The sequence below is a fragment of the Centroberyx gerrardi genome, chromosome 10 (genome assembly GCF_048128805.1).
Source record: "Centroberyx gerrardi isolate f3 chromosome 10, fCenGer3.hap1.cur.20231027, whole genome shotgun sequence".
In the NCBI taxonomy this organism is placed as follows: Eukaryota; Metazoa; Chordata; class Actinopteri; order Beryciformes; family Berycidae; genus Centroberyx; species Centroberyx gerrardi.
This window is the reverse complement of record NC_136006.1, coordinates 30,157,603-30,178,375: the sequence shown is the minus strand read 5'-3', so window position 1 is coordinate 30,178,375 and position 20,773 is coordinate 30,157,603. Positions and strand designations below refer to the sequence as shown.

The 20,773-nt window shown below is 42.9% G+C and overlaps 1 protein-coding gene across 2 annotated transcripts in view; it reads right to left on the bottom strand.

Annotated features, from left to right (window-relative positions):
* The window catches only part of stxbp5l (syntaxin binding protein 5L), a 226,349-nt gene that overhangs the window by 110,468 nt on the left and 95,108 nt on the right, over positions 1 to 20,773 (bottom strand). For both annotated transcript variants that reach the window (XM_071914581.2, XM_071914582.2), the window contains exon 3: positions 18,421 to 18,502. In XM_071914581.2, coding sequence (XP_071770682.1) covers positions 18,421 to 18,502 — 82 coding nt within the window. The remainder of the gene's footprint in view (positions 1 to 18,420; positions 18,503 to 20,773) is intronic.

The window sequence follows — 20,773 nt, the reverse complement described above, 5'->3', positions numbered from 1 at the left end:
AAACCAGTGTCACTGAAATAAATGTTGGAGATGAGGTTATATTTCCAATGCAAATCAGTTTCTCAAGCTTTTTTGAGTGTCATCTTCTTGATACAAGTGGAGGTTTCAAGATGCGCATGGAGGTGAGGTTATCTACGGAGCTACTGAGAAGCCTTGTATTTGGCGACAGTGCGCCTACACTCTCAGAAAAAGTAACGTAAGTACTTCTATGTGGTACATTAATGTTCCTCACGGTAAAACTTGAGTTGATTATGGAAAAATAAGCAACACTAGATAATTGTGTTCACTTACCCACAGGTAAAATGTAGATCGGTGCAACAGAACGGGCAGACCGCGGACAGAACAATAACAGAGCTGGTGTAGCAGCTACACATGCTGTGTAGTTAGATTGGTCAAGCTACAGGAGGACAGAAACAATAGCCTATCATGACCCTCACCCATAGACTGTATAAACATAGGCACATGTCAAAGCGTAGTAGTCCTAGAGTGTGTCGGAGTAGCGTAGTTTATCATGAAAATCGTACAAACTATGCAAACAGTGTAGTGGTTGGCATCTCTGCATCAGATGAGATGATCTTGAGAGGAAAATTACTAATCACAATGACGTCAACTAGTTCCTGTCACAGTTTTGAGGATGGTGGTTATAATTAGTTCGAGTTCGAGTAGAATTCACTCAAACTCCAAAAGGAGTCACTGTGAAGACTGGAGCCCAGGGGAGAATTAGCTCTAGATTACAGACTTAATCATGGGAGAAAATGACTGCATACAGTCCAAGGGAGGATGAAGACACTGCTAATCCACAGAGGTTCCCAGCTTGGTAAACATTTTGCTTGCGCTAACTGATGCTCTCTTCCGTTCTGTCCCTCTACACTGCAAAAATGTCCATTTCAGCACGTCACTTAGTCTAGTACCGAGTCTTCAAATCTTACTTGTATTAAAGAAAAAGAAAGATTCTGCTAATGGGGTGAAATGATTCATCTGTTTCCAATGCAAATCAGTTTGTCTCAAGCATTTTTGAGTGTTACCCCAGTGGGATAATTTTTCACAGTATGAGAACATATGACTGAATATGAGACTAAATGACTTATTTTGGAAGATGGAAATTTTTTGTAGTGTAACTTTTTGTCTGTCTCACTGTGTGTGGGCGTGTGTGTGTGTGTGGGCAAAGTCAACATTCCGAATCTGTTTTCAATGCCTGCACACCATTTTCTTCCCATGACGCATACACACATTGTCTTAAAGTCCTTCTACTTATTCGCTCAAAAACTGCACGCATGCTTGATGACAACAATAAAATGATTCATCGTTGTCTGGTAAACACTGCTAATCAATCTGCGACGGATTCCCTTACTCCATCCCTCCTTCATCTTAGATATGAGCGAATGTCCTTAACTTTTTTAGTGCCGCCTGTAGCTCCTCCATCTCACTTAAAAACACATGACAGCCACCTCATAACACCCTCTTTGCAAATGAGGAATGAGGCCCTGCTTAAGAATTCAAATCATTAATCTTCCCCAAAATAATTAAACTGGAAAGGAAGAAATAACGAACGACATAATTACTTTGCGCTTTTTCTGCCTATTTGTCCGATTCGGCGGCGGTTGCCTCTTATCCTTTTTTGGCGCGCCCCCCCCTGAACCCCCCCAGCATCTCAGCGTTAATAGCATTAGAGAGGATATGCTGCCGCTAATCCATGTCAAATTTGACTGATGGGGAATGTGCCAATGATTAGCTGGCACCTTCAGGAGATTAGGATGTCTGGCATTAGCTTTAATTTCGTTTTCTTTTTCGTGTCAATAACCGAGATACGGTATCTGTCGTCTCTTTCGGTTTCACTCTCACCTCTTCGTCTCGGTGTCTGATATAATGTAATTCTACCATGGTGGAGTTAATGAACATTTTTTGCTTAATTGTTTTGATTTCACTTTGTGGCCTTGCCTTTCTCTACCTTACACTCTTATGACACTAACTCGGTTGTTCAGTGAGACAATATCACCCAAGTAATGGAGTTTTATACTTTCCGATGAATTTGATTTGAATTTCCACCCCACTTGGACAGAAAAGAGAACTTTGCCTAGATTTTAAACCAAATAACCCAAGTAAATGTATTTTGAACTAATTTTGTAACCCAAGAAAATGCAAAAAGTCAATGGGGAGTGAATACTTTTCATACCCACTGTACACAGTATCTCTATGATGGTACTAACTGGACTGAAACTAATTTGGATAAGTTTAGTATGTCTGTCTCACTTTCTCTTTCTCTCGCTTGATACTATCATCAAGGTTTCCCATGTATTGGCTATATTTGGGTGACTCACCCAGGTGAATTAACAGGCACCCAAGTAAAGTTGATGTATTTCAGGCGCTATGATGCACTAAACAGGTGTTCAAACCTAGTGTTTCTCATCAATATAGTTTATTAAAAAAACTTGTACTACAACACCATAATTCATTGCACCACAGCGTGCTGTATGAAAAATCATTTTATTCCTCCATTCAGTATATTCAAACAATGATGGGCTTGATGTTTGTCAGTTGTGTGTGTATCTGAGCCGGCTATAATTTGCCTGCATTTTTATTGACATTTCATTTAGCTAGTCCCTATCTCATCTTTGTTCAGGCATTACTCTCTTACTCTATTTACTATAGGTTAATTGGCTGACTTGCTACTGCAACTTTAATTTTCTAGCATACTGCCAACTAGAAATGGGTGATGTCAGTATTTTAATAGACTGAATAGAGGAATAACAAAAATTTCATGAACAGCAGCTGTGTCTGCTAGCTGGCGTTATGTGACTTTAGCTCATGGGTCTCAAACTCGCGGCCCACGGGCCAATTGCGGCCCGCGAGACGATATTTTGTGGCCCCCACCTTAATATGAAAGTTTAATGTTAGTGCGGCCCGCAAGTTTTATATGGATGGCACTTTACAGTATTGTGTGCGGAGCTGAACGAACCTACCAATCACGGTGGGGTATATGGCTCTCGGGGGTGGGACATCGACCGGGCTTGATGCAAGCAGAGAAACATTTCTCAATGAGTGAAAGTTACAGCAGCGTTGCCATGGAGAGTTTTCTTCCGTGCCTGGCTGGCTGCCTCGTTTCTATTGGGCACACGTGGACATTCGTCCCAGCGCGCTGCGTTCACAACACTTCCAAAAAAAAGTTTTTTAAGTTGCTGCCCAGCGGGACATTATACGTATATATGTCTCTCTCTGACAAAATAAATCAAAGTGATGCGTACGCGGCGGGATAAAAGAAAAGTAAGGAACTCAATGTAGCCTAATGTAGTCTGCAGTTACATAGCGACACCTGTCCGTCGGCGATAACAGTCCCCGGTAACCCGGACCAATTATAGGGTCGTACCGTTATTTGTGGGTCATTATTTTTTATTTGCATCGCGCTATTTGCATTGCCTCACACGATGAACACTACATATATTTCTATATGATGTCATTTGTTTTTTTTGTTTCTATGACTACGTTTACAACAACAACAACAGCACGGTGTCATTTCCGCTTCTTTTTCCTGTAACAACAGCACGGCGGATAACACTCCGGGAGCAGTCGCCTTTTTGCGCTCGCTATCCCGGTACTTTCTACCATCTACAAATGCCATGGTGTTCATGTCATCATGAAAGACATGAACATCGAGCGCAAAAACAAAGGAGACTGCTACCGGGCTATTATCCGCCGACCACCGTGCCGCTGTCACAGGAAAAAGAAGCGGAAATGACGTTCAAAAAGCCGAAAAGCCATGTTCAGAAGAACAGTTCATGTTCTTCAATGTTCCATTCATGTTCAGGACAATTCATATTCAGAAGAACCCATTGAGGTTAAAGAACTGTTAATAAAGACGTTTAAATCTTATTTTGTGTTAAAAAATAAAAATAAAGACATTTGAGAAGATTGGATTTTTTTTAACAAAGCTTTTCTTGTGGAATACCTGATGCGGCCCAGCCTCACCCAGACTCTGCCTCCAGCGGCCCCCAGGTAAATTGAGTTTGAGACCCCTGCTTTAGCTGGTTCAAACTGCCACTAAAACTATAGCTACGCAACAACTGTTAACATTAGCCAATGTTACCTATTAGTTTGATAAATATAACGTAGCTGACTGCTATCATTAGCTAACTTTATGGACCTAGTTGGTTTGGAGATATAATGTAGCTCAGTGCTAACATTAACCAACGTTATGGACCTAGTTGGTTTGATAAATATAATGTAGCTGACTGCTAACATTAGCTAACATTATGGATCATCATCAATCCAGTTGCTGTAGTCTTTGATTTGGACTTTCTCCAGCAGTCATCACTCCAGCTCCAAAGATCATTTTATTTTAAAGTTCTTATCCAAACACTGGTTGAGTTCACTCTGTTTCCATTGCTGTCTTCCAGGTAGGGTTTCCCGCCCAGAGTATGACATAAATCAAACATGGCTGCCATGTGAATAGGGCAAATTATCTTGTTTACAGAAAAACACTCCCTGACGCCCCACTTCGAAGACATGGAGAACCGAGGAGACGAAGCCACCACGAGGCAGGAGGAAGGACCATGCAGATTAGGAGAAATGAAGGTCAGAGAAGGAGGAGCAGCTGCTAGTGAAGAAAACATACGAGAAAGGCAGGCGAGAGAAAACGAGAGGCGGGCGGGGAGGGAGCCGGGTCCTGAACTCCATTATGGTGTAATTATCTGGATGTCTTGATGCCGACACGGGCGAGGCCACCAGGGTCAGGTATACAGTATGGGTAAACAGCCTATTATGGTATCCAGCAAACAGCTTAAGGTGTGTTTTTGTGTGTATTTGTATGCATAGTATGGGTAGCAAATGTAACACAGGAATGGTGGTCTGGCACATTGATGGCTTCCCTCACATTTTCCCTAAAGTCTATAATATGTTCTGTATCACAACCTACTGTACCCAGTAAACACTGGGTGCATCACTGGGTCCATTATTGGTAATCAATCAGTAAAGACAATTTTTGTGGAGAATTCTACAATGGCCACCAATGCATATCGTATGTGTGTTTGCAGATTTGATTCTCCACAGCACTTATATGAGATGTATATGAGATGTATTTGAGATATATATTTCATGTGCAGTGCAAGAACAGGAAACTGAATCACTACTGAACTTTGTGTTGGTTCATCAGCTACAGTGAGGTAATTTTGTTCCTCAAACACAGGGTCAATTTGTTTCAAGTCAAAGGTTAATGAGGTGTGTGTCTGGTCATTTGGTGTTGTGTTCTCGGCTCTGGCTCAGCCGTCTGCCCTCTACTCCACCTTTCCTCCTCCTCCTCCTTCTCCCCCTCAGCCTCCTGCTCTCTGCACTTAGAAAAAACACGATTCAAGATGGAATTTGAGAGGTTGTGGTCATTAAGTCTCAGTCTTAAAATGATTTTTTTCTTGAACAAGTGAATAATTCTTTCAGTGGGGTGAGACAATTCCACTTGTTTCCAGTGCAGTTTCACTTGTTTCAGGAATTTCCGAGAAACAAAGGAAAGTTGCATTGCATTCATCCATAGGGCTTTACTTTTGAAGCCCCCACTTGTGCCTCACAACTGTCTTTTAAATCCAATAATTGTGGTACCAGATCACACAACTGATTAGTTTAGCTAGTTGATTGGTTTCAGCTACTATGCATCTAATAAATAGAACAGAAGGCAAAGCACTGTGAAATTAGAATTCCTTGTCCCCCTTAACGATTTTAAAGCAATGATGTCTCACATTTTCTATGATGTTTGTGATTGCTTCTTATAATGTATGTGCCTATATAATGTATGTCCCTGTATGTTGCTGACTGTTTGACTGCTGGAATGTGTGACTGACTGGTACTGTATATTTGTATGTGAAGTTTATGAATATGTTTTCTTCCCAAGTCTCTCTTGAAAAAAGATTCTGAATGAGACTACCTGATTAAATAAGGTTAAATGAAACAAGGGAGAATGAGGCAGTTTGCTCCTCTACTATAAAAAACAAAATTCCTGGAACAAATTGATTTGCATTGGAAACAAGAGAAATCATCTCAGTCCATTAGCAGATGTTTACACTTGTTTTAAGAAAGATTTTACACTAGACAACATGACTTAAGATGGGTGTTGTCTACAGTACGCCTACCCTTACACACTTCAATTCCCCCTTAGCATCCTTTCCGCTGTAGCACCTCTCATCCACCAGCCCCAAAACCTCATCTGACACCAACCCTCAGCAGCCACCTCAGCCTATTTATGACGCAAATAAATTATTCAACGAGCAACATAATGAATTCAGAATAGGCAAACAAACACATTAATTAGCCTATTCATACCATCCACTGACACAGGGACAGAAAAAAAAGCATTTTCTCCACATAAAAGAGTGTGAGACAGGCTTATGAGTTTGACGTAAAATAAGGAGATTATGATGGTACTGGATGCGGTGAATTGTGTGAGAGACTGTGCGCGCGATATAGAGAAGATAGATACTCCTCATCATGCAAAAGCTTGTCGTTCACTCTCAAGAAGTGGCCTCTTGTGTGGGTTCAAACAACTAATGGGAGTAAGTCATTACACCTCGCTGAATGTCAAGAGGCCGGTCTGGATATGCAAACCGGCCATTAGCAGGGCAGCCGACAGCCCACACACTGAATCCATGAGAGGACACTGAGATCCAGCACCGCTATTAGTCACTCTGTAAAAAAGTAGGGAAGGCCTAGTCAGTGTCAGAGTGTGTTAATGTCAGAGAGACCAGTGTGGAGTGTGTATGCACGCGCACGCGCACACACACGCACACGTATGCACGAACCCACAGAATGAAGTACAACAATTAAAGTACGTATATACACATAGTATATATCCACACACACAGGCACGCACTGTGTAAGCACAATGATGCACACACACATGCACGCACATTCACTCTCTCTAACACATATATACACATATGCATGCATGGACAAACCTATAGAATGTACAAGCACATGCGCGTAGCATACACACACACACACACATACAGTAGACACACACTGTGCAAACACACACACACACACACACACACACACACTCATAAAGTCTCTAACACACATGCACAAACCCACAGAATGAACAAGACCCACCTACACCCACACAGGAGCATGCATGCCTACACACAGACACACAGTCCAAACACTCTTGCACACACACACTCACTAAGTCACTCTCTAACACACACACACGCACACCTCTCTTCAGGCCTGTCCTCCTCCATTTGCCTCAGACACATCACAAAGTAGGCCGGTTAGTGCTGCAGAAGTGGGCTGAAAGAGCCAGTGGGCAGGAGAAGAAATAGAGTGGGTACAGAAAAAAGTGAGTGAAGAGAGAGAGAGAGAGAGAGAGAGAGAGAGAGAGAGAGAGAGAGAGAGAGAGAGAGAGAGAGAGAGAGAGAAAGAGGGAGTAGGTCGGAGTGGAAGAAAGAGGAGAGAGAGAGAGAGCTTTGCTATCCAAAAACAGGCGGCATCCAGTTGCCCGTCTAACTTGGCTTCTGCTCTTCAACCCTCAGCAGGACTCTTTAGTTTCTCTCACCCACCTACGGGGCACTAGTATACAGAATATTGTACAGTCCTCGACTAAGTTGCGGCTGAATGCCAAAGCTACTGTTACAGTCCTGATTTCAACAGGCTGCTTCATGCTGTGCACTGCGAGTGTGTGGGCCCACAAAGCACCATTCTGACACAGCAGATACAAAAGGCGAGAAGTGAGGTAAAGGGGGTTGGGAGTCTGGAAGAAAAGGTTCTGTGTGTTCTTGAGCAAGCAATGGTTCTTTACATGGCATGATGGGAAGAGTCTGATTGCGCGGTAATAATTTATCATTACACAGGACATGATGTTACTATCCGCTGTGCCATAATACAAGATGAGCATGCATATAAAGGCCCAATTCAGAGTTTAACAGAATGATATACTACCATGCAAATGAGTACTATAGAAAACATCAGGCTACACCGTCATAAATCTACAGCACCATAAGACAGGCAGCAACATTCACCAGCTACCTACTCTAGCTTTCAGGGTGAGTGAGTGTAGGCAAATCATTGGGGTTATCAAGTGGGCACCTTCCTTCACCGATGATTTGTTGAATTAGACCCATGACACCTCAAGAAGGATCAACAGTGTATTCAAGTGTCTCAGAAACACCCCCCTCTTTGCCAAGCCTCAGCAGACCCAAGTCCACTACACTGCTATCACTGCACCTGCACCTTTGTTACCAACAACACTACAACACACTTTCTACTCCAGTTACTCACCACATCTGCACCCTACAAAGCCACACACTATAAAAGTTACATCCTACACTTGCCCAAGCAGAGAGCAGATACCCGGCCAACTCAGCAGCCTGCATATCCACATTGTATCTGCTTAGGCTAAGTCTGACTGGCCCTGCTGACTTGACAGGCAGCTTCATCCGGATGCCAGGGCCCGCTCAGCTGGCCACCCTCTTTGTTTATCTAAGTCACACAATTACACAGAGGCCCTGTTTGTGTGGGCTTTAAGTATGGCTAATACCAAACTAATGTGCAAACAAATGCTAACAAAAACCTATGCTAATGTACAAAAATGCTACAAGGCTAATGCTAACACAAGGCTCAGTATTTCTTCTAAACTTAGGCCCAGTTTATGCTCATACTACCAAACAAGTGTGCAAACTAATCCTAACTCACTAATGTTCAAGCATGCCATCAAGCTAATGCTAACACAAGGCTAACCCAGTTAGGCTACCTACCTACCAGTTAGACTATGTAACTCACTAATGTTCAAGCATGCCATCAAGCTAATGCTAACACAAGGCTAACAAAGGTAAAAAAACAAAAAAACAAAGGTAAAAGGTAAAATTGCACAAATGAACTGTTTCAAAGATAAAAAACAATATGTGCCGGGTTTTTTCCCGCTCTGGCGCTCGAAATATGGCAATGTGCTTTTCCACATTTTTGTTACACTTTTTTGTTACTTTTACATCTCATACTCAGCGCACAGCTTCAGTGGTTTGTGTGAGCAGGTACTACACACAAATCGTTTGACATCACACAGTTGTCCCAGGACACTTGACACTGCGTTTTCTTCCCAGAAGAGATGGATGTCTGTGTGCCTTGGCAACTGTACAGTCCCTGACGTGCGTTGTATAAGCAAAGAAAACTGTCCAGTTTACTGGCGATCTTGGTTTTGGCACAGTGAGTAGGGCCTGCTGTCATCATCTGTGGGAAATTGCTTTCACTAGATTCTCCAATGCGCTGTCTGTCTCAATGGGTCAGTCGTTCAACCCATTTGAAGCGAGCCGGAAGAGAGAGAGATGCACATTCACACATACCAACGCGGCAGTATTGAGGGTTTTTAGGCTAATTGCAAAGATGCAGCAAATATGCAAAGTGACAAGTGACTGTATCTATTTCCTAAGTGGCTTTTTAGAATTACAAAAAGTTACAGTTATTTAAAGCCCTTATATTTACGAAAGGTTATGGAAGGAGAAAGAATTAGCATTTTCAGTGCTGGAGGAACTCAAAATTGAAAATAACAGCAGATGGGCTTTGGCCTTTCTAGTGTTAAACATTACCCACGTAAATAACCAAACTATTATGGTGTATCAGATTAAATAATTCTGTTTTTTCATAGACCACTTCAGTGAGTGAATTGAGTGAGAATGTGATTTTGAAACATTTTGAGAGTTTCACTACTAAATGTACGCATGGTCTAAAGTTTATTTTTATACATCCCGACGTCTGCATGAAAACTGTAGTACGCAACCATTTATACATGAGGCCCCACCTGGGTTTCTTCCTCTATACACTCTCCCACTTCATCCACTGGTCCTGCTTTGCCTGAGACACTGCCTTGGCACACCTTGCTGCCTCCTCCTGTTGATGTATTTGATCTACAACCATTTTTCTCTTCCCTGATGAAGTTGCCCTACTCCATATCGGTTGCCCTATCCCCAGGCCTAAGCCTCCCCACGCTTGTTGCCCTACAATATCCCTGTGTCTTAATGCCGACTGCCTGTTGCACTGCCTCTCTTGGGTTCCATTTCTGCTCTGCTAATACAGGAGGTGCTGCACATGACTGCATTTACATGGACTTGAGTATCCCGGTTTTGAGGCTTATCCCGGTTTTGATCATATTCGGGATATGGCGTTTACATGGAACAAAGAGAAATCTGGTTATTCATATCCCCGTATACATGATAGATACTAGTATCCCGGTTACTGATTACTGCATGCTATTTGCGCAGGCGCCTGTGATGTTTACAACACAAACCGGCAATTTTGAAATCGTTAATCTGATATTCCTCTGTAACTGTTAACCTTAAATTAATTTGACTGTGGCTATTGAAAATGAGACCACTTTGGATTATAGCGGGCTATAAGTGGCTATAAGCTATATTTAGTAGTTTTCCACTGTGACCTGACTTGCTCCACTGTACGTGTTAGGAAACCGGTGTCCTGTAGTCTGTATACTACAGACTTGAATAAGTCAGCATTTCTATGCTTTCTCCCATCTAAACTGCCAAGTATATTTAATTCTTTCATCACCGAAAGACAAAACTCTGTTTCCTCATCGCTCCAGAAGTGAGATGCTCTCGTTGCCGCCATTGTTTGTGTTTTTCTGTTACGTCACTTGGCTGAACCGCGCCTGCGCAGGTAGTCGGCAGCGGTCAGAAACCGGGATAAGATGTATACATGCAACAGTATCCCGGTTTCTTTTGGAGTACTTCAGCTAGCATAATTGGGTTTCTCAAAACCGGGATAAGGGCTTATCCAGGTTTCTGAAATCGGGATATGATGTTTACATGTGCAAACACAAAAACGGGTTACTTCAAAAACCCGATCATAACCGGGATACTCAAGTCCATGTAAACGCAGTCACTGACTGTTGGATCCTTAGAATCTGTCAGTGTCATCTCCAATCTTACCTTTGCACATTAAACTCCTCTGCTAGGCTAGATATAGGTAGTTCCAGAATTCCTTTCCCATACAAAGCTACACTACTAAGACTTCGTGGAACTCAAAGCCATTTCCTTACGCGAGCTGACCAACCTCTCTAACTTCTCCACCTTTGATAATGGTATCTCATACTGTCAAGGGCCACTTTAGCCACGGCAATAGGCCAAACCGCAAACACCACAAGCTCAAGCTTGCCTGGTAACCTTGATCTCTCCATGTCCTCAATGCCTCCACCTAGTTGCTGCCTTATCTCCTAAACCTGCTCCCTGTTATTCAGATTTGTATCCATATACCACCTTCCTATGCTTTTGACAGGCTTCTCTAGAACTGTTGGTATAGCTTTCTCATCTATGTAAAACCGTTTGCCTACTAACTTCCCCTTAACACTGCAGCCGCCGCTGCGGTCTGTGGGACCGTTTTGATATTTCTAATGCATGTAACTCTATTTCAATAAAAAATATGACCCCACCAGTCCATGACTTTTCCTAAATATGTGTTTTTTATTGTCTATCAAAGTTTTAAAGTTATGCAATAAAAGGTAAGAGAGTAATAATAATTTCTTCCTTGGACCGCCAAGCGCAGTCCCAGGGGCTACTGTGTCTATAGGTGAAGGAATGCGGTTTTTTTCGATTTCTGCGTGCTTCGCTGTTTACTGCCTGGGTTGCCTAGCAACTATATTGTTATTTTATGATATTCTAATATAACCAGCGGGCATTACAATAACATTCATTGAATGAACGAGACCTATTGACTGTATATAGAAAAGGATTAGAATAGAATAAAATTAAATAGCACAGAATAGCTAGAATAGCATAACAGAACAGAACAGAATAGAATAGAATAGCAGAACATAATAACATAGAATAGAATAGAATAATCGAAAGAACAAAATGGATCCAAAGAAGAGGAGAAATATGACCCCGGAGGAGGCATTGGCATTGTTCCACGACCTCGGTGAAGCGGAGTCCGATGGTGAGGAGGTGTTGGTGCCGGTGGAAAACTTCAGTGATGAAGAGGATGATCTGCCGGAGCCAGACAGTTCCGACTCTGACTACGAGCTTCCTCTGCCTCTGAAAAGGAGAGCCCCAAATCCCGCACCCGCTGTGCCATCTGTGCCACAACTTCAAGGTGCAAGCTCTTCATCTGTGCCAGGTAGGTTTATTATGTCTAGCCTATTTATTTGTTTATTTATCTCCCACATAGTGAAACGAAGCGATCTGCTGATGGCCAGACAAAAATTACGCTGAATGTGGCCCATCCTGCATTGTTTAGGGCTATCGGAGAAATTAATGTAGCCCAGCTAGCTGTAGAAGTGAATATCTCGGATACCTATGCCTTTTTATGGATACTTTTATTTTATTTGTTTATTTATCCTATTTATTTATTTATTTAGGCTATTTTTACACTGCGCCTGTAGCCTAGAACAGGCTAATAGTAGTCTATTATGCCTAATGATAACAAAAATACAATAATGCACGAAAAAATTATATAACCTACAATTTATTTTTGTTGCAGTGCCAAACCAACCACCAGCCCAAGAGGGGAGAGGCGAGACAGGGAAAGATGGGACCCTTTGGACTGTCCTTCAGCCAGGAGAAAGGCAGCCGGGGAGAAGACAAGCCCAAAATGTGTTGACAGAGCCTGCAGGACCAACACCACATGCCAAGCGCAACATAGACTCTCCGCTTGGTGCGTTTCTGTGCTTGCTGGATAGGTCCATGCTGCAGCACATTCGGGACTGCACAGTGGCCGAGGCACATAGGGTGGGGGACAAGTCATGGGATGTGACTGTGGAGGAACTGAAGGCATTCATAGCATTGCTGTATGTGCGAGGGGCCTTCAGCAAGAATATTGAAATGGAGAGCCTTTGGGCGGAGGAATGGGGGCTACCATTCTTCACCACAACAGGGACAGGGGAATCATGCGCTTCCTCCGATTTGACAACAAGGCCAACGGGGCAGCTCGTCTCCACAAGGATAAGTTTGCCTGCATGTCGGAGGTTTGGGGGAGATTTGCGAACAACAGCATCGCCTGTTACAAACCAGGAGCCTACATCACTGTGGACGAGCAGTTGTTCCCCACTGAAGCGCGCTGCCGATTTACGCAATACATGGCAAGCAAGCCCGACAAATTTGGCATAAAGTTTTGGATTGCAGCGGATGTGGAGACCAAATATATGCTGAACAGCTACCCGTCCCTCGGCAAAGACAAGAGCAGGCCCGTTACTCAGCGTCTGGGAGAGAGTGTTGTATTGAAGCTGGTGGAGCCATTCGTGGGAAAGGGAAGGAATGTCACAACAGACAATTTCTTCACCTCTCTCTCTCTCTCCCAGAGCCTGCTGGCAAAAAACACCAGCCTTGTGGGAACTATGAACAAAGCCAGGAGGGAGCTGCCACCATCCGTACAGGAGAGGCGGGAGCTGTTCTCGACCAGGGTCCTGGGCACTGAGCGCGCCACCCTCACCATCTATCAGGGCAAGCGACTGAAAAATGTTGCCATCCTCAGCACCGCTCACCAGGATGTTGACATCGGAGGTGACATGAAAAAAAATACCAGAGACTGTCTGCCTCTACAATTCTACCAAGGTCGGCGTCGATGTGCTAGACCAGACGGCACGGCAGTACTCCGTCAAGGGAGCAACCAGAAGATGGCCTGTGGCGGTCTTCTGCAACCTGCTGGATCTGGCTGCTATCAAGGCTCACATCCTCTACAAAGGCTGTACGGAAGAGGACATTGCCAGGAGGAGCTTCATCTTGGAGCTGGCCAAGGAGCTGCGCGCAGACCTCCTAACAGCCAAGCAGGCGACCCCGTGTGTGCGCGTCAGAGGTCAGAGAGCAGCCGCAGCCGCAGAAGAGGAGGCAGTGCCAGGTCAACACTGACTGCAAACAGAACAAGACCTGGATCACTTGCGAAAAGTGCAAAAAGCCGGTTTGTGGAAAATGCACTCCAAAGGTTTTCAGCTTTTGCCCCAGCTGTGTAAACAGTGCATCAGCTGTGTAAATTAGCCTGTTGGTTTAGGATTAGTTTTAGTGTAGCCTATGTTTGTTTGTAGGCTATAGGATGTCTACAAGTTTATATTGATCAAAAGTTTTTTTTTCGTTTTTCTTGGTATTTGTTATGTATTTTAGGAATTTAATTTGATAATTTTGCATTACTGCATAACGAAAATAAATAATATTGTCATGTACTCGCATAATAAACATTTGGTTAGTTCAGATATTGTATGCATGTGATAATTCTTTATTTCTGTTATGTCTTAACGTAGATGTTGAACAGATAGGCCTACTTTGTCTGAAGAGGATAATACATATCTTTAGCTTTTTAGACTAAATCCTTGATCCATTGTTTAGGTTTGCCAATGTTTCACCTTTCACCAGTTTCCCTTGATATCGCATCTTTTCAACAGAGAGAGATAAAGTAGGCTATATAATAATTTTGATTATAATTCCATTTGTAATCATACAAATCAGTTACTGCCTTTGAAGCCCAAGTCAGCCGATATGGCTATTAAAGACACTTATCATAAACATAACTTGGCCTTCATGGTTTACATAATTAATTAGTCATATCTGTGTGCTATTAAGGATCCTTTTTAATTTAACTAATATAAAAATCAATTTATTGTTAAGACCGTCCTTATTATTGTGAAATAACGATACATCTGTCTGACAGACCGCTGCGGCGGACAGAGGGGGCGTTAAAAACCTGGCGGCCGCAGTGTTAACAATGGATATGCTCCTCCTCCTTCCCCTGTACCACCCACCCTGATGCCCTAATAATTACCCCCGTTGCCATAGTGAAAGCTAAGGGAAAGGTAAGGAAATGATGCACCCTGCCATAATTCCTGTCTCAAGATGCTGCCAGGCTGTAGTAAACTCTGTTGTTGTGAAATGCATCTGAATATCTTGAAAATATGCTCTTACTAGATTCTTAATGCTACTTGGAACCCTAAAGAAATCAAAAGCCTCCCGCAATGGATTATGTGATACAGAGCCAAATGTCAGCCAAATGTAGCAAGGTCCAAATATACCACATGAAGATCTCTCTTCTCTTGCTTAGCTGCCTGAATTTGATGCCAAATCATGCTTGTGTGCTCTAAGCACCCGGAAAAGCTTTTTGCATGGTTTTGTCAATTAACCTATTCTTTCCCATGTAATTTGACAGCCTCTGCACCACAAAACTCGACTTGTTCCCTCCGTCAGTTCATCCCCCTGGTTAAACGACACTATTCGTTGTTTCAGGCGTAAATGTCGGAGGGTGGAGCGACTGTGGAAATCCACCAAGCTCCAAGTTCACCGTATCTATTGTAAAGACCTTTTAACTGAATTTAACAATATGGTTAAGGATGCGAGGGCTTCTTACTTTGCTAACCTAATATCCTCCAGTAAACGAAATCCTAAAGTCCTATTTGACACTATCAACAACATTGTCACTCCTGCACCCCCTGATGTGCCTGTATTTTCAAGTGAGGATTGCAGTAACTTTCTCTCCTTCTTTGTGGATAAGGTTAGAGATGTTAGGGCAAGCATCATCCCCTCTTCCACTCCCCTTTCCGTCTGCCCAACTCGGCCGTCAATTTTGAACTGCTTCTCTCCCATTTCCCTGCAAGACCTCATTGATCTGGCGGGCAGTATGAAAACGTCTTCAAGCCCCTTAGATATCTTACCAACGTCTATGTTTAAAAATGTACTTAGGTCTATTGGTCCGTGCCTGGTGTCTATTATTAATAGCTCCCTGCAATCTGGTTGTGGTCCCATCTTATTTTAAACATGCAGTTGTTCAGCCTCTCCTAAAAAAAACTAACCTTGATCCATCCCTGCCCAAAAACTATAGGCCTATATCCAAGTTGCCTTTTATTTCAAAAATTTTAGAAAAAGTTGTTGCCAAACAGCTCACTGCTGTTCTGAATGCACACAACATTCTTGACAAGTTCCAGTCTGGTTTCCGTCAGAAGCATTCCACTGAAACAGCTCTTCTCAGAGTCTCCAATGACATCATGATGTCTTCTGATGTGGGTGAATGCTCTGTTTTGGTGCTGCTGGATCTTAGCGCAGCTTTCGATACTGTAGATCACTGCATTCTGATCGAAAGGCTTAGGCAGTGGGTCGGTGTCTCTGGGAGCGCCCTGGACTGGTTCTCCTCCTATCTCTTGGATAGGAGTTTTTCTGTGTCGGTTGGTCCCTACATGTCTGCAACTGCTGCCCTGTCCTGCGGTGTGCCCCAGGGTTCTGTTTTGGGTCCTATCTTATTTGCTTTATATATGCTTCCCCTAGGACTGATTATTAGCAAATTTAAAGGTGTTTCTTATCACTGCTACGCTGATGATATTCAGCTGTACATCTCTTTTAAGCCAGATAAGACTGACAAACTGTCTGTTTTGCACGATTGTCTGAGTGCCATTAAGGACTGGATGGCCAACAACTTTCTACAGCTTAACGCAGACAAGACTGAGGTTCTTATTATTGCTTCAGACAGTATCGTTTCCAAGGTTGCGCAGTGTATTGGGTCCCTTTCCTCAACTGTACGGTCTAACCTTAGAAATCTTGGTGTTATTTTTGATCAGGCTATGTACTTTGATCAACATATTAAGTCATTGTCCCGTACATGTTTTTTCCATCTTAGAAACATTGCCAAACTCAAGTCTGTTGTGTCACAAGCTGAGTTGGAGATGATTATTCATGCTTTTATATCATCCCGCCTGGACTACTGTAATTCCCTTTTCACCTGCCTCAGTAAGTCATCCCTGGATCGTCTACAAATGGTCCAGAACGCTGCTGCAAGGCTGTTGACCAGGTCCAGCAGGACGTCTCACATCACTCCCATCTTAGCTTCCTTACATTGGCTTCCCATCAAGTTTAGGATTCAATTTAAGGTTCTTGTAATCACATATAGAGCCCTGCATGGTCAGGCACCTGTGTACATCTGCGACCTACTCCATCCCTACATTACCAGCAGGTCACTTAGGTCTTCTGACCAGGGCTTACTGGTCGTCCCTCGCTCCAGACTCAAAACAAAAGGTGATCGAGCCTTTGAAATTGTAGCACCTAAACTATGGAACACTCTTCCACTGGACTTAAGATCTGCGGTCTCTGTTGACACTTTTAAAAAGCAGCTGAAGACTCAGAACAGAAAAAGCCAGTCTGAACAGAAAAATCTGTTCAGACTGGCCTTTGTCTAGCCTCTTGTGTCTGTATTTCTGTGTGTTTTTATGTCCTTTGTTTTTATGTTTTATTGTTTCTTACTATTTGATGGTCTTATTTTAACTATTTTACTCCTATGAAGCACTTTGTGACTTTGTTCTGTGAAAGGTGCTATATAAATAAACTTTACTTACTTACTTACTTACTTACACACTAAAGAACATTTTACCTTCTATGTTACACAGGCAAATAGGCTGAAAATTATTTATATCTGTTTATATCTTTTTATCTTTGAGAATTAGAATCCCTCTACGCAAGGACACAAGGACAAGATGTGCAATGGCTGAGCCAGGAAAGAAAAAGAAACCTGAATGTGTTCTCAGTCTTTTTTCCATGCAAATTGCAGCACAAACCACAATTGCTGCAAGCCCTATGGGCTGCATGTTTATTTTTGGTATCATAATATCGTGGAAAAATACATTCTGCGGCCGCTTATTCTCAGTCTTTTGTATACGGTCTATGGTCTTTTGATTTGTGCTCCTCAAAGACAGCCGTTGTTGTGTGCGTGCATCACAAGAGACTGGAAAGAGACTGGAAATCTGCAAATTTCAGTTGTAAAATGTGCGCTGCTCAATCTTTTCATTGTCGTTTATGTCGTCATTGGAAAAATCTGTTAATGTGTCCCCAGCTTAAGCGGTATGTGGCAGCGGGGTGTGGCTGGAGCACATTCTGAATACAGAGAAAAGGGACGGCTCTGTCAATCAGCAGGTGCAGCTGCAATGCGTTAGGCTGATTAGTCTGTAACCTGTATGCCCTCTCTTTCAGAGTGAGACGGTGCCTGACGCACGGACACCACCCCAGGCCCATACCCGATGTCTGAAAAGACATATCTGGGACTTCTTCTGCTTATTGTGTTTTGGGAGCTTTGGCTCCAGGCTGTTGTGTTAAGAGAATAAAGGCAACAAAAAGTCATCTCTGTTCATCGCCGTCTGTTTTTCTACAAACAGTGTTACAATATACTACCATAGAAAACATCAGGCTATACCATCATAAAATACAGTACCATAAGAAAGTACAGTGTGAAACCTCTGACTGCTGCACTTTGAAGCTGCAGCAGGCAAGATCTGTAAGTAAAAATATACCCATCTTATCAGTCTAAATTAGGAAGTGGTGTTTCAACAGAGAAGAGAGTCCCATCCTTACTTAAAGAGACACCATAGATTCGTCCTATTTGCCCAAATTTACTTCAGTCGTGTCGTATGGTCACTGGCAGGAGATCTTCTCGGTGCGTGGGAAGTGACAAATAGAAACTTAAGAGCAAAATGCAAAATTGTCCCCTTACCTCATTGATGAGGAACTGTAGTTGGAGGACAGCCGCTCCGCTCTCATGCTGACAGTAGCAGTCCACCCCGGGCCGTCCCAGTCTGATGGCAGTACAGAGTCAAGGAAGTGTACAGGATGTGTATTGATACAGGTATATCAGCACAATACAGGCACAGACATGGGACATTCATAAGGGTTGTGAGAGACAACAAACAATAAACAGCTAGTTACAGCTAACACAGTTAATGCTTTTCTTGAAGTGCATTGTGATGCATTACAAGGTGATTATATGAGCATTAGAAGCATAGATAAACTTCTTCTACCATGCTATGATCAAACATTGACGTAAAAAGTATTTGCCGTAAACAAGCATCGTCCACCACTTACAGCAGTGCGGCGCACTGTCGGGAAGCAGCTGGCAGCAGTCATGTCTGCACAGTCGGGAGTTACTTTAAACTGGAGAGCGAAAACAGTCAAACAGCTAATTGTACTGTTTGCAATGCAAATGTTTAATTATGACAGCAGCAGAGCTAATTACAATATGACTGTTTCAATCGAGCATGTGAAGAAACACCATATGAAGGAGTACAAGTTCTCACAGACAGACAGTAGGCTAGCTTACGAGAAGTCTGCACCGAGGCAGCAAACATTAGCGGATGCGCTGAGCGACCGGTCCCTCTTGGTGGTGGAAAATGTGGGCTTTGGCCGTTTAATGGAGCATTTGGAGCGACTCGGACACTGCCCTCCTGCTACTGTACAACAAGTTATGTGAACACGCGTTGGACTGTTTGAAAGATGGCGCGCACTGGATTGATTCCAGCTTTACTTTACAAAATAAACACTTGAATTTAAGAATGAAAATGCCCAGTTTAAAAAAACAAAAAAACAAAAAACACTTGGTTGACCATTGGTCGACTATGCGTTTTGCTTGACGAATCTTGGTCGACCAGGAAAATCTTAGCCGGGGACACCCCTTATTGACAATATGCTAATAATATGCTTAGGATGTCTTATGCTGCCTTATGAGCACCATTTAAAATAAAGTGTTACCACAGTCAGTGAAACAAACACTAGCAAACACTTCCATTTTTGTCATTTTGAACTTAATAGGAAAGAACACGATCTGAACTCAGCCTTTTAACTCTTTCACAGTATCATGCCAAATTCAGCACTATAAAAAAGGAACTTCCATATAAGTTATGTAAAACCACACCGACATCGTTTCAGATGCTGTTCCTCACCTCATTTGCCCATCTTTTCCAAGGTAATGTGCTTAAGTTGCCATAGCAGAGAGCTACAGCTCTCTCAAACAATTACCCACCAGCAATTCACTCAATGAGTCGTATGATTGGGGACGCAGGAGGAGTGAGGATGGGTGTGTGTGTGTGTGTGTGTGGTAGGTGGGGAAGGGGTAGGGGGGTTTAGTGGTACAGCTGAAATTAGTACAATAGACGCAGGGGAAGAGTTTTATGTTAGCATACTCCAGTTAATCCAGTAGCGACCCGGGGATTTCAAGTAGTCTCCTGCAGGAACTGTTCCAAAATCCACCATCGTCTTGTAAAGGGACATTCCACTAATCAGTATTATACTATCAGTACTATTGTACTATCAGTATTCTAATGTGTACAACAACAGACACTGGAGTGATTCGCGCCTGATGGGCATTATGAGGACTGAAGTAATGCACAAAAGTACGTAGTATTCTTACTTATTCAGACTACTCACAGCCTAAAGACATACTGTAGATGTGGCCTCATAGGGCAGGATTCATCTTACCCTACCACAGGGATGATAATGATACATGGGCCGCATTTTGAAGCTTGAAGAGGACAGAAAGGCAGTAGAGATGTGTATAGAGGCTTTGCAGTTGTGTCAGAAACCTCCTTGCAAACAATGGCCAAAATTAATCAGATGTCCATGACTGTGTTTTTTCCATACTGTTGGGAAGGCTGAGTTGCAAATTTAACCCTGAAGTGTTAGTATTTGTTTTTGCCAAGACCTAAGAGCTTCCAACTTCCAATGGCCACTAGAGGACCCGTTACGTCACCTGAAAGCCCTCAGAAGGGAAGTCACTATGAAAAATGTAACACTGAATTACTGTTCATCATGATTGTTGGCAAAATAGTCCATTCATTATATAATGCTCCAGAACGTACTGCCCACCGCAGGGTATAGATCGGTTCTCACCATTGCCAGCAATGTTAAGAAGTGAACTTTCTGTCACCCATAACTCTGTCTGTGTCACTTATTTTGTGTTGGCACTGACATATATTTCTGTTTCTGTTGTCAGATGACTGCGCAACTATAAAGTGGTACAAAGTGATTTGCTCGAGGGTCACAATGCTAACAGTACAGAAATGACCTTTAGCCTT